Source organism: Piliocolobus tephrosceles, chromosome 1 (genome assembly GCF_002776525.5).
Source record: "Piliocolobus tephrosceles isolate RC106 chromosome 1, ASM277652v3, whole genome shotgun sequence".
In the NCBI taxonomy this organism is placed as follows: domain Eukaryota; kingdom Metazoa; phylum Chordata; class Mammalia; order Primates; family Cercopithecidae; genus Piliocolobus; species Piliocolobus tephrosceles.
The window spans coordinates 210,696,540-210,709,048 of NC_045434.1; the positions used below are offsets into that span (position 1 = coordinate 210,696,540).

At 44.5% G+C, this 12,509-nt stretch overlaps 1 protein-coding gene across 3 annotated transcripts in view; it reads left to right on the forward strand.

The window, feature by feature from the left end:
• The window catches only part of MTOR (mechanistic target of rapamycin kinase), a 151,048-nt gene that overhangs the window by 102,932 nt on the left and 35,607 nt on the right, over window positions 1-12,509 (forward strand). For all 3 annotated transcript variants that reach the window (XR_002726332.1, XM_023191944.1, XM_023191945.2), the window contains 4 exons: window positions 4,340-4,440; window positions 7,767-7,882; window positions 9,389-9,466; window positions 9,675-9,782. Coding sequence is in view for 2 of the 3 variants with exons in the window: in XM_023191944.1 (XP_023047712.1) it covers window positions 4,340-4,440; window positions 7,767-7,882; window positions 9,389-9,466; window positions 9,675-9,782 (403 nt within the window). In the remaining variant the exon portion in view is untranslated. The remainder of the gene's footprint in view (window positions 1-4,339; window positions 4,441-7,766; window positions 7,883-9,388; window positions 9,467-9,674; window positions 9,783-12,509) is intronic.

The window sequence follows — 12,509 nt, forward strand, 5'->3', positions numbered from 1 at the left end:
TTGCAAAGGTTGGCCGTTATTTCTTAATATAAAGTTATTACTACATCCCCAAGATAGAAGATGTTATAATGTTTTGCATAAAAATTTAATGTCAGTGAATTTAGCCTTAGGCATTGGATCATATATAGAGAGAGAGATAATACTCTAAAATTATTTGAAAGTGGCTTGTCTGATTTAACCATCATTAAGAAGATTCAAAAGTGTTATTTATTTTTATAAAGTAACATTAAAAGGCTGGGTGTGGTGGCTCACACCTGTAATCCCAAAACTTTGGGAGGCTAAGGCGGGCGGATTGCTTGAGCCCAGAAGTTTGACACTAGTCTGGGCAACAACGACGACAACAAAAACTCCATATTCATTTACCTCAATAAATTGAGGAAGCATATCCTTTCAAATCTGCTTTATTCATTTATGTAACTAAAGCTGCTGTTGTTGTTTTTAGTCCAACAAGTATCTAAAGCTGTATTGTCCAATATAATAGCCCTAGCCATATGTGGCTTTTTTGTTCCTTTTTGAGATGGAGTCTCACTCTGTCGCCCAGGCTGGAGTGCAGTACTGTGATTTCAGCTCACTGCAACCTTCACCTCCCAGGGTCAAGTGATTTTCCTGCCCCAGTCTCCCGAGTAGCTGGGATTACAGGCGTGCACCAGCACTCCCGGCTAATGTTTGTATTTTTAGTAGAGATGGGGTTTCGCCATATTGGCCAGGCTGGTCTCAAACTCCCGACCTCAAGAAACCCGCCTGCCTCAGCCTGCCAAAGTTCTGGGATTACAGGCGTGAGCCACTGCATCCGGCCTTACGGCTATTTTTAAATTAAATAAAATGTGAAATTCAGTTCCTCAGTCATACCACATTTTAGGTGTTCAGTAGCCACATGTGGCCAGTGGCTGCTATATTGGACAGTGCACATAGATAACTTTTCCATCATCACAGAAAGCTCTACTGGACAACACTGATCTAAGGCAAAAGAAAAGTATGTTAATAAGAATTAGCCACATTATTTCAAAAACAGTTTTTCTACTTTCAGATAAGCTGTCATACAATCATATCTTGTTATGGGAAAGATAAAATGAGATGGAAGTGTTCTTAAAATTCAACTCTAATCAATTCCTAAAATACTTGTGTTTGACTGTTGCCATTGGATTTACATATAAATATCACAGCCTGGCATTCAAAGTCTTTCCTATTGTGGCACCAGCCCTCTTGTTCAGCACATTTCTCAATGAACCCTTCTCTCATAATCTGAGCTCTGGCCAAATTATTCACTTTTCTCCAAATCCCACATTCATTTGTTCCGTTCTTTGAATTGCCCTCTTCTTCTGCTCCTTTTTCTACTTTTGAAATCCTCTGCACTGTTTCTTCCTTCTCGAAACCTCTCCTGGCCCCTTCCCCTTCCACTCCTCTCCTTTCACATTAAAGAGGACCACTTTTCCTAGCTGGGTTAGTAGGAACAGATTGGATGCATTGGAAAAGACTTGAGATGTGGTTTCCTGCAGTTCCTTTGTGTTACAGTTGAAGAAACTGAGGCTCACAGAAGTTGAGATGACCACGCTGAGTGATATCGATCTCCTGATGTTGCCGTTCTCAGTCCCAAATACCTCTGATCTCTTGGGTTCTTTCGAGTTTTATAATTACCTATAAAGCATAAGTGGCTAGTAATGCTGACCAAAGGATTTAAGAATGTGGGAGACTAAAAGAAATTTTAAAATGAGATGAAAGAAGCAGAATATTTTTCCTGATCATATGCAGGTTTCTGATACGGTTTATTCAGTCAACTCTAGAGTGCAATTTCTAAATTTATTTTGTGCGTATATCCTGAACATGCCTAAGGCAGATGTTCATCAGAGGTGGCATCCGGAATGATCTGGAGTTACCAGTGAGCAGAGACCCTTCCCGTTTTCCCCGTGCTTGTCTGCCTCCAGGAGGCTGTGAGAGCTAGGCAGTCCCCACCCCCTGCCCTGCCCAGCCCTGTGGTGCGGACAGCCACACCTGCAGCCAAAGTGAACTAAAGTGAACCCCCTCCTCACACTGTTCCCACACAGCCTCTAGTCATTGAGAACAGATTCTTCGGGAGTGAGATCATAGGCCTTCAACCCTAAGAGGAGCCATGGAGCCATTCCAAATGAAAGAATACTTCCTAAGCTTTTTGTTCGTTTTAAATCTTCAGGGACCATGCTGATCTTCTCTGTAGCGTTCCAATTTTGTATCATTCCAATTTTAGTATATGTGCTGCACTTTCTGCGTTTTTTGCCCCAACACTAGGTGAGAAAATCAAAGTCCCAGAGGGTGCACCTTTTACCCAGTCCTCCCTGTGTGTAGTAAAAGATACCAGAAAACAACAGCTATCCTAGTTGTTGCCCCATAAACAGTCTCGTGTTTTTTATTTATTTGGTTTTGCCCCCCACCCAACCGCCTTTGAGAGGCAGGACTCAGTATATTCTGCATTATTTTTTGTAACAAATGTTTGTGGAAGAGCAGAGCTGTTGTCTGTGTACTGACCAGGTTCTGACAGCTGTTCCCACACAGCTACATGGTGAAGTCAGTGCGAGGTTCACTGCTAGGGCTTGCCTTTCCGAGTTGCTGTTCCTGCGTTGCTCCCTGCTTTGTCTCTTGTAACAGTTTGTGGGATTTCAGCACTGAACTTGCTTCCTGCTCTAGATGGAAAAAAAAAATTACATCCTTGGTTCTGTGGCACAGAATCAGCTGATCCTAACAAAATAGTAGAGGAAGGCTGAGTTAGGAGGGACAGCTTGCATGGAGGATGCATTCATCCAAGTTGCTTGTGTTCACCAGCTGTAAATTTTGAATTATAGAATTGGAAGGACCATTTGGAGATCATGCAGCTTTCTCTCCTACCTCTAGTCAGGATCCTTATAAAAATATGCTGTGCAGATGAGCTGTGCCTCTGCTCTAAGCCAGTGGTTCTCAAACTGTGGCCCCTGGTGCAGCAACTTTGGCGTCATATAGAAACTTGTTACAAATGCACATTCTCAGCCCCTACCCCAACACTAGTGAGTCAGAAATTCAGAGAGTGGAGCCCAGCCATCTGAAGGAGCCCTCCAGGGAATTCTGATACACTTCGTTTGAGAACTACTGCTCTAAGGGAACCCCTAGCAGGGCCCAGGAGTGAAGATTTTTAAGTCTCAGTGGCAGGAAACCAACACAGAGGTTTATCCTACTCCCATAATGGAGCTTCAGTAAATGTATAGGGCATCATGGCCACCAGTTCTTCTTTTCAGTCTCAGCTCTGTATTGAGCCAGAGTGCTTGTGTCCCTGGTTCCCTTGATCATGTGCCAGAGAGACGACAAAGTTAATATCCGCCGTACTGCAATGCTGGATAATGGCCCTGAGTACCTCTCCACAGTCAGCTTCTTGGTGAGCTCAGCCTAGATTCCTTCTGCAGGGATTGACTTCAGCCTCTTTATTCCCGCCCTCCTCCACCACCTTAGAGTAGAGAGCAGCTCATGTTCCATGAGGCTTCTGGCCTAGGCCGCTTAGAACTTGTGCCCTTCCTCGTGACTACACCTCCAGTGCCAAGTTAAATCATCCTGCAGCATGTCTTTCAGAAAGCAGGAAAAATTAAGGAGTCTCCTAGTCATCTTGAAACTCATATGAAATCAGGAGCTCGGATTTGCATCATAGCAGAGTTTATTTCTTTTCATTGAGAAGCGAAACATGAGAGGGAGTTTCAGCAGTCAATAGCAAGACCTTATTCTAGGGCTTCTGCATTCTCTTTGTTGGGGTGTCTTAAGCACCATTTATATCTCGATATCTCATAGTCCTCCTTCACATTCAGTTAATTGTGCAAAATTCTGAGAATAAGCAGCATCTAGCTTTCTGGTAGATGTAACCATTGTAGAGCCTTTCTTCTGTACAGATTGATTTCATCTGGGTTTCATTTCAGACTGAAACCATTTGTATAATACTTTTAGGAGCCAGTTCTCCCTATAGCTTTGAGCCCAAAATGAATGTCCAGATGCGTCTCTTCAGATTGCTTTCTCTGTAGGCCTGCCAAAGGGAAAGAGCCCAGAATTCTTTGGCATAGGAGAGAAGTTATTTAATATTTATGAAGGGAGCCAGATGTTCAGGACATTTCATATCATAGAGTTAGACATGGTCCCTATCCTTGATAAACTCACCCAGACAAATTATGAGCACCAGGTCATAGAAACAACAAATAGCCCATTCATTATCTATTATGTGACCTGGTAGAATGTGCTTTTTTATTAAAGGTGTCCAGTTCCTGTGTAGTCCTCAACTAATCCAGGGGGCAGGAGAGGAAGATTGGTAGTTTAAGGAGATTTGGATTAATCTGACTGTATAATTCATTTCCTTCAGGGGTCAACTCCACCAGCAGTGCTGTGAAAAGTGGACCCTGGTTAATGATGAGACCCAAGCCAAGATGGCCCGGATGGCTGCTGCAGCTGCATGGGGTTTAGGTAAAGCTTCCCTCACAGGCACCCCATCAAGAATGGGGTGAGTGAGGCTAGGGGCTCGCATCAGAAGAGTAAGGCGCTGGCTCTAGGTGGAGATCCAGGTCTGTGGAAGTGTAAAAACGGTCTGTATCCACCTACTTCTACACTTTCCATCTGTCCTTTCTACCTGATGATTTTTATGAACTTGTTGGACATGGGGAAAATTGGATCTTTGTGGGGAGGCCAAGGAAAAGAGTGCACAAAATCAAAATTGAGATTTAGTGGGAACTTAGCATACTCACACAGAATACTGATGCCAGATGCTTTTCCCCGTACACCAAGCCATTGTCAGCAGACACCAACGGGGTGTCAGGTAGTTTATTTCTGACACTGTCTACTTGGAAATAGCATCAGATCCCACAGGTTAAGGGCTCATCCCAAAATACTGCCCCACTTCAGATGCCAATCACAAGTTCCAGGTTGTGATTTGTGTTTCTCACTGACCAGCTGTAAATCAGGGTTCCCATAACTCTCCTCCACAGGGGTGATAATTTGGTAGGACAGCGCGCAGAACAAAAGGAAACACTTTTACTTACATGTACTGGTTTCTTATAAAGGGTATTATACAAGATACAGATGAACAGGTACAATGAGGGAAGGTCTAGAAGGGTCTGGAGTGCAGAAGTTTATGTCCTGTGTGGTACTAGGGTTTACCATCACCCTCCCAGCACCTTCATCAACCTGGAAGCTCATTGTTCAAGAGTTTTTATTGCCTTTAATTTTCAACCTCTTCACATTTCCTAGATGTCAGTGGACAGGGCTGAAAGTTCAAACCTGGTAATTACTTGGTCTTTCTGGTAACCAGCCCCATCCTGGAAGGGGAGAAGGAGGGAGAGACAATGTTAGGCAAAGTTTAAGTCACATGCTACTTAGCGAACCAACCTCTTTGGCAATAGGCTTGGATATTCTGCAAGGTTAGTGGGGTCCTACGCCCACACATTCAGCAGGGTACTAGGGTATGCATCTCTCTGTCTCCATTTACCTTTTCAGTTGAAAGCAGAAACAAGAGATGAGGAGACTGGGTGTGGTGACTCACACCTGTAATCCCAGCACTCCGGGAGGCTTGGGTGGAGGATCACTTGAGCCCGGGAGTTTGAGACCAGCCTGGGCAATATAATGACACTCCATCTCTACCAGTTTTATATGTGTGTGTATATATACACACACACACACACACACACTTTTTTTTTTTTTTTGAGATGGAGTCTCACTCTATCGCCCAGGCTAGAGTGCAGTGGCACGATCTTGGTTCACTGCAACCTCCCGGGTTCAAGCAATTCTCTGCCTCAGCCCTCCGAGTAGCTGGGATTCCAGGCACCACTACCACGCCCAGCTAATTTTTGTATTTTTAGTAGAGACAGGGTTTCACCATGTTGGCCAGGCTGCTTGAACTCCTGATCTCGTGATCCGTCCGCCTCGGCCTCCCAAAGTGCTGGAAACACAGGCGTGAGCCACTGCGGGTGGCCCTAATTTTTTTGTTTTAAAGAGAGATGAGGAGAACTCTCTTTAGGTTCCTGCATCCAGCTATGCCTAAAGTCATCTCTATAGTTGACCTTCTCAATAAATTTTTTCTTAAACTATTCTATCTTATCAGCATAATCAGTAGGGGCTCACTATGAATAATAATGAGCACTCCTATCACTCAGGAAATGCAAAGAGTTTTTGATAGCTCTATACCAGGCACTAGGGACAAAGACCAAACATATTTCGTCTTATACCACAGTAGGATTTGACTTTGGTTGCCTAAAGCAATATAATGATTTATTTTCCTCTCTTATAAATGAAATCTAGAGGTAGGCATTTCCAGACTAGTATTTTGGCTCTATTATCATTAGCCTTTTTCCACATTGCTGCTTTGCACGCTTAGCCCGTGCCTCCATTTTAAAGTTCACATGATCCAGCATGGTTGCTGGAGCTCCCCATGTCATGTTTTTATCCCAAGCAGGAGTAAAGGGAGAAGACAGTTGTCTATCTCCTTTTATTCATATTTCTTAACTTATAGTTTAGAACTTTCCCAATATATATAACAGTGAAGATTATAGTATAATAAACCCCCATCTGCCCGTCACCTTTTCCAGCAATTACAAACATTTTCACCATTTATTGTCTCTATTCTCCTCTTTGCTGCCCAGTTCTTACCCACCTCACTCCTACTCCCAGAGTATTTTAAAACAGAGATTTACTTTCAATCCCTGCAGACATGTCAATTTCCAACACTGGGCTCCAGCTAAGAGGATTATCAATATCTTTTCCAGGGATGGTCTTGATAAGAAGGGAAAGGATATGTAGAATGTCCCTGGTGAAAAGCTTCACCTGTGGAGCCCAGAGGAAAGTTACATAACCTTCTACCTCCATTCTCTTCTTCTGTCCCTATTGAGTCACAGAGCTTATACCCTTTCCTTTCATGAGCTCTGGGCTAGATCCGGAACATTTTTCAAAAACAAATTGCTTCCTGAGGAGTCATCGTCAGCTATTTGCTTGTGCCCAGAGGCATAGAGAATGGATGAGCCGATGGTCTGGAGTGAGAGGCAGGAAAATGCCTTGTAAAATTGGCAGCCCTGCAGTTTGCAGCTAATGAAGCTGATATCTTTTCTGCAGATGGTCTTGGAAATCCTGGCATTTGATACATACTCACCCCACCAGGAGAAGTAAATACCTCTTCCCGGATGCAGCCATTTCCCCAGTCTAACATGACACAGAGACCACTGTGCTGTGACCTAGCCCGGCTTTTTGTTATAATGGAGTTGCTTACAATATTTATCTCCTCCCTCCTGAGGCAAAGATGTTGCCAGAATGAAATGGGCAAGCTATGTGTCTAATCCTGTCCCCTATCATCTGTGTAATGGCTATTTTCAATTGTTTAGAGGAAAATGTAATTTCCCAACATACCATTGAACTATGAGGTGCCTCACTAGTAGGGAAGAAAGCAATTTTGTTTCACCTGGAGAAACCTGAAAGAGTTCTCTAGGATAATGAGGTGCTGCATTCAGCCCACTTGATGTGCAGACTTCACACTCATGCACTTCCCCCCTCATCTGTCAAGATGCTCCCTGAGCAGCCATGGAGTCCTGTGTTTAGGAGAGAGATGTGGCTTTTCTTTTTGTTAAGTCAACCTGCATAGTGTGTATAGGGGCTCTGCAGGATTTTGGTACATGAGGCTCAAGTGCATTTGTCTTGTTTGTATCCCAAGCTAAAGGAAAGTAACAATGGTAAGACCTATTTGAGATGCTGCCTTTAGCCCAACCAACCAACCCCCTTGATGCTTTGTGTGTGTGTGTGTGTGTGTATAGGTCAGTGGGACAGCATGGAAGAATACACCTGTATGATCCCTCGGGACACCCATGATGGGGCATTTTATAGAGCTGTGCTGGCACTGCATCAGGACCTCTTCTCCTTGGCACAACAGGTAAAAACCTGCATGCACCCAGATCTCTCAGCAAGGAAAAGATTGTAGTGCTTCTGAGCACACGGTGCTTCAGTAAATAAGCTATTATACTTCAGGTCTGATGTTTACTTGGCTTTGTGAGTGTATTTGAATGGTTTTGATGCATTGCACTCAGAAAACTGCCAGCAGGTCTGCTGGGGCTACTTTTTGTTCTGAGGGGGACAAATGTGTTCTGGAAGCTGCTGCCTCAGTTGCTTTTGGAGTTAGCTTGTTGGGCCATCGTTATATCCCTTGTTGTAGAGAGAAGCTGTATTTCACCAAAAGATAGGACTCAGAGAGCCAGCAGTCTCACTGTGCAGCAGAAATCAGTCACAAGGGTCTTCTGGCCATGTAGGCATGTCACACATTTATTACCTTCCGAGGAAGCTAGTACTTATTTGCAAATAGTGTGCTGACTTGCAGAATGAAATAATGAAGTAATCCCATCCACCCTGTCAGACACGAGACTAAATGAAGTGCCCGGGTAAATGATCTGAGCACCTAAGGCATTGGGACACTATAATTAACCTTAAACATTCAAAAACGGGAAAAGCTCTGCATGAGGGATTTTTAATTGATGGCACAGAGGAAAATCAAACTGCAGTGCTGTGGCATCCTCCAGGCTCTCATCTGTGTGATGAGAACCAAGATCTTGGTTGTCTCTGTCAGAGACACAAGAGCTCCCGTTCAGATGCACAGGATTGGGCATCTCTGCCAATTTCAGAGGCACTCCCTAATAAGGACAGAGGGTGCTTGGAAGCCAGAGCTACCACCTGGGGCCATTGAAGTGTGTGCAGAATCTATTTTCATAAACATGCCCAGCAAGGAAAAGTTAAAAGAGGGTAGATCCCCAGGCTGGGCACAGTGGCTCACACCTGTAATCCCAGCACTTTGGTAGGCCAAGGTGGATGAATCACTTGAGGCCAGGAATTCGAGACCAGCCTGCCCAACATGGCGAAACCCTATCTCTACTAAAAATACAAAAATTAGCTGGGCATGGTGGTGGGCACCTGTAATCCCAGCATCCCAGCTACTTGGGAGGCTGAGGCAGGAGAATCGCTTGAACCTGGGAGGTGGAGACTGCAGTGAGCCAAGATCACGCCACTGCACTCCAGTCTGGGTGATAGAGTGAGACTGTGTCTCAGAAAAAAAAAGGTGGATCCCCAGTTATGTCCTCTTGAGATGCAAGAACCCATGATTCAGTTTTACAGCCCTCATTCCCATGCCCTTGCCACCTAAGATTGTGTGTGTTACCTTAGATAGATGTTAAAGTTTTGGATGCCATGCATTTCTGTCTTTGATGAGAAATTGGATAATACCTCCTCTCAAGCCATTCACTTCTGGGAAAACGCCTTTCTTCAGCAAATTTCTCTCTTCGTCCCTGGAATTTAAGTGAGACAGATAACTTCTGTAGCTAGTTGGGGTGCCCTAAAATAACCCTAAGCTCCCAAGTCCAGAGCTCAGTCCCAAGGCTTGTTTCTCTTCTAGTGCATTGACAAGGCCAGGGACCTGCTGGATGCTGAATTAACTGCGATGGCAGGAGAGAGTTACAGTCGGGCATATGGGGTAAGTGTCAACTATTCTGCACATTGTCATTTTTGAGGCTTATTTCCATACTTTTTTCAGAATGGGCTATTGAGAACTCACAGGCTGCTGGAAACATGCCTGTTTTCTCTGATCGGCAGATGCCCTGACACCAGAAGGAATGATTTAAATCCTGTCTTTTGGATTGTTTGTGCAGTAATTAGTTTGGAATGTGATTTGCTTCCATCAGGCCATGGTTTCTTGCCACATGCTGTCCGAGCTGGAGGAGGTTATCCAGTACAAACTTGTCCCCGAGCGACGAGAGATCATCCGCCAGATCTGGTGGGAGAGACTGCAGGTGAGCTTGGTAGAAAGCCCCAGTTCACCCGCCTACCCCTGCCCCTTCCAGGACCTGGGAGAGTGCCCCCCTCCACTCCCTCTCTTACTCAACTTGCTTTTCCTGCCTCCTCCACCAGTGTGTTGCTTGGCTTGCGTACAAAGCAGAATACTCAAATGCTCCTCATCTAAGCTTAAGCTGTGAGAGAATGACCAATTTTCCCGTCTCTTCTTACTCTCTCTTCTAGGAATTAAAAAAAATGTTTTTTAATAAGTGACAACTGTGACCAGTCAGTTAAGAACCATAATCTCAAAATCAGTGGTTCTCAACTTTAGTGGCACATTAGAATCACCTGGAAAGCTTTTTAAAAGTCCTGATGCCCAGGCTGTTCCCCAGGCCAATTAAATTTCTGGGGAGAGACTCAGGATCAGTATCTTTTCAGGTTCCCCCAGATGATTCCACAAGCCAAAGTTAAGAACCACTGTTCTAACTATACTTGCAGGCCACCCGCACTAGCTTTTCAAATGGGGTTGCCTTAGGTTCTCATTGGCCAACTCCTCCTGTTGATAGTTACTTAGGTCAGAGTCATCCTGTTGCCTGCATTGAGACTTTTTTCCACTGCAGTTTCCCCTTGTAGAGAAGCTTTCCCAAGTCCTCCATCCGTATTTTCATTATCACATTCTGATCATTTTAACATGAGGATCTGTCACTCCAGTTCTGGGAGTCAGGAGTCTTAAGTGTTCTGGGAAGGATGGCCAGTTCTCCCATTCCTTGAGTGGGTAGGATAGGAAGTTCATCAGCAAAAGAAAAAAAGAGAGAAAGCCTTTACCACTCCAGAAACCATTTATCTCCCTGCCTATCATAATCCATCCCCCCAATTATAAGCCATTTCCTCTCAGCTAGATCCCTACCTAATTCCAAATTCTCGCTTCAGACCGATCGAAGTTTGTGCTTCAGGCGTCTCAGTAGGCTGTGACAAAACCCTCTGACTCCAAACTACATTCCTGCCTAGGAAGCTCAGGGCACATTCCCCTGGAAAGGAGAGAGCAATGGGCACGGGAACATCTATGAATACAGTCATTTATGGCTCTGAAATGAGCACATACAGTTCTTTTACATGTTTTATTAGTAATTATGAAATGCCCAGTGAATGTTTTGATGGAAAATTGTCTCCTGGGCATCAGAAAGAATTCCACAAATAAGCATTTCCCACTTAATTTGTACACACCCCAGTTCTTTGAAATGCCTATAATAAAGAGTTTCTACAGCAGAGATCTAATGAACCTTCTGACAGTCTGACAAGTGGGACTTGATCCAAATGTAGACTTGGAGGGGAGGGGATGCATGGAATGAGTCCTGGGAAGAGAGATGCCTGTCTGACTTTACTAGGTCCAGGACACTGTTACCACCTTAAGCCTTCGTGACTTTCCTATCTTGAGGCAGCAAGATGCTTTTTGGCTTACAGGAGGCCAAATTATTTCAGCATCTGGGAGGACCTAACTATTGGTGAGAGATAACAAAAAACAATCACTCAGTGTACTTTTTTCTGTTATTTTAACTTTCTAAATCATTGTTGTCACACTTCATGGGATGGAAAATTGTGGTCCAAGACCTGAAAATAAAGCATTACATTTATAGTGGAAATTTGGCTCTTGTGGATGGCTTGCTGTCAAATGAAGTGCTGGGGCTAGAAAACTGCCATTTTGTGGTCAAATCATTTAAATTAAAATCCGCAGCCAGTATTATAGTAGTGGAAAAATACATGTTTGTTACTTTTCTTTGGAGTTGCACAATGCTTTGGTTCCTAAGACCCTCCCATAGGGCAGTTAGAGAGGTGAGCATTACTGGCACTAGGTCTCTTCTTGCCTTGAGTTCTCCAGTCAGGCTCAGACTACATCTTATCATAGCTAAAAGCCTGAGATCATTGTTGCTAGACTTTTAAGTTTATGTCCGTGGAGTTCAGCTCCTTGGGTTCATGGAATTTACCATGAAGCAGCAGATCTCAGGAACTCCCCTTCTGAGTCTGACTTCTTATCAACAAGGGTGAAAAAGGAGTTCACTTGGCTGGGCGTGGTGGCTCACGCCTGTAATCCGAGCTCTTTGGGAGGCCGAGGCAGGCGGATCGCTTGAGGTCAGGAGTTCAAGACCAGGCTGGCCAACATGGCAAAACCTTGTATCTACTAAAAATACAAAAATTAGCCAGGTGTGGTGGCACGTGTCTGTAATCCCAGCTACTCAGGAGGCTGAGGCAGGAGAATCGCTTGAACCCGGGAGGCAGAGGTTGCGGTGAGCCGAGATCGCACCACTGCGCCCCAGCCTGGGCAACAAGAGCGATCCCACCTATGACCCCAGCACATTGGGAGGCTGAGGCGGGCAGACAGCTTAAGCCCAGGAGTCGGAGACCAGCCTTGGCAACATGGCAGAACTCCGTCTCTTCAAAAAATACAAAAATTAGCCAGATGTGTGCGCCCATAGTCCCAGCTACTCAGGAAGTTGAGGCGGGAGGATCGCTTGAACCTGGGAGGTTGAGGCTGCAGTGAGCCGTGATTGCACCAATGTACTCCAGCCTGAGTGACAGAGTGAGACCCTGTCAAAAAAAAGAAAGAAGAATAATTTCTAAGTGTAACTGAATGAAGCATTTCCCCTTCTGTGTATACTTTTTGATCTCAGACAAGTAGAAATGAAGAAGAAAGAATCTAAGATGCCAACATACAGGGTATCTCAACAGTCTCTTGTTTTTTCAGAAGT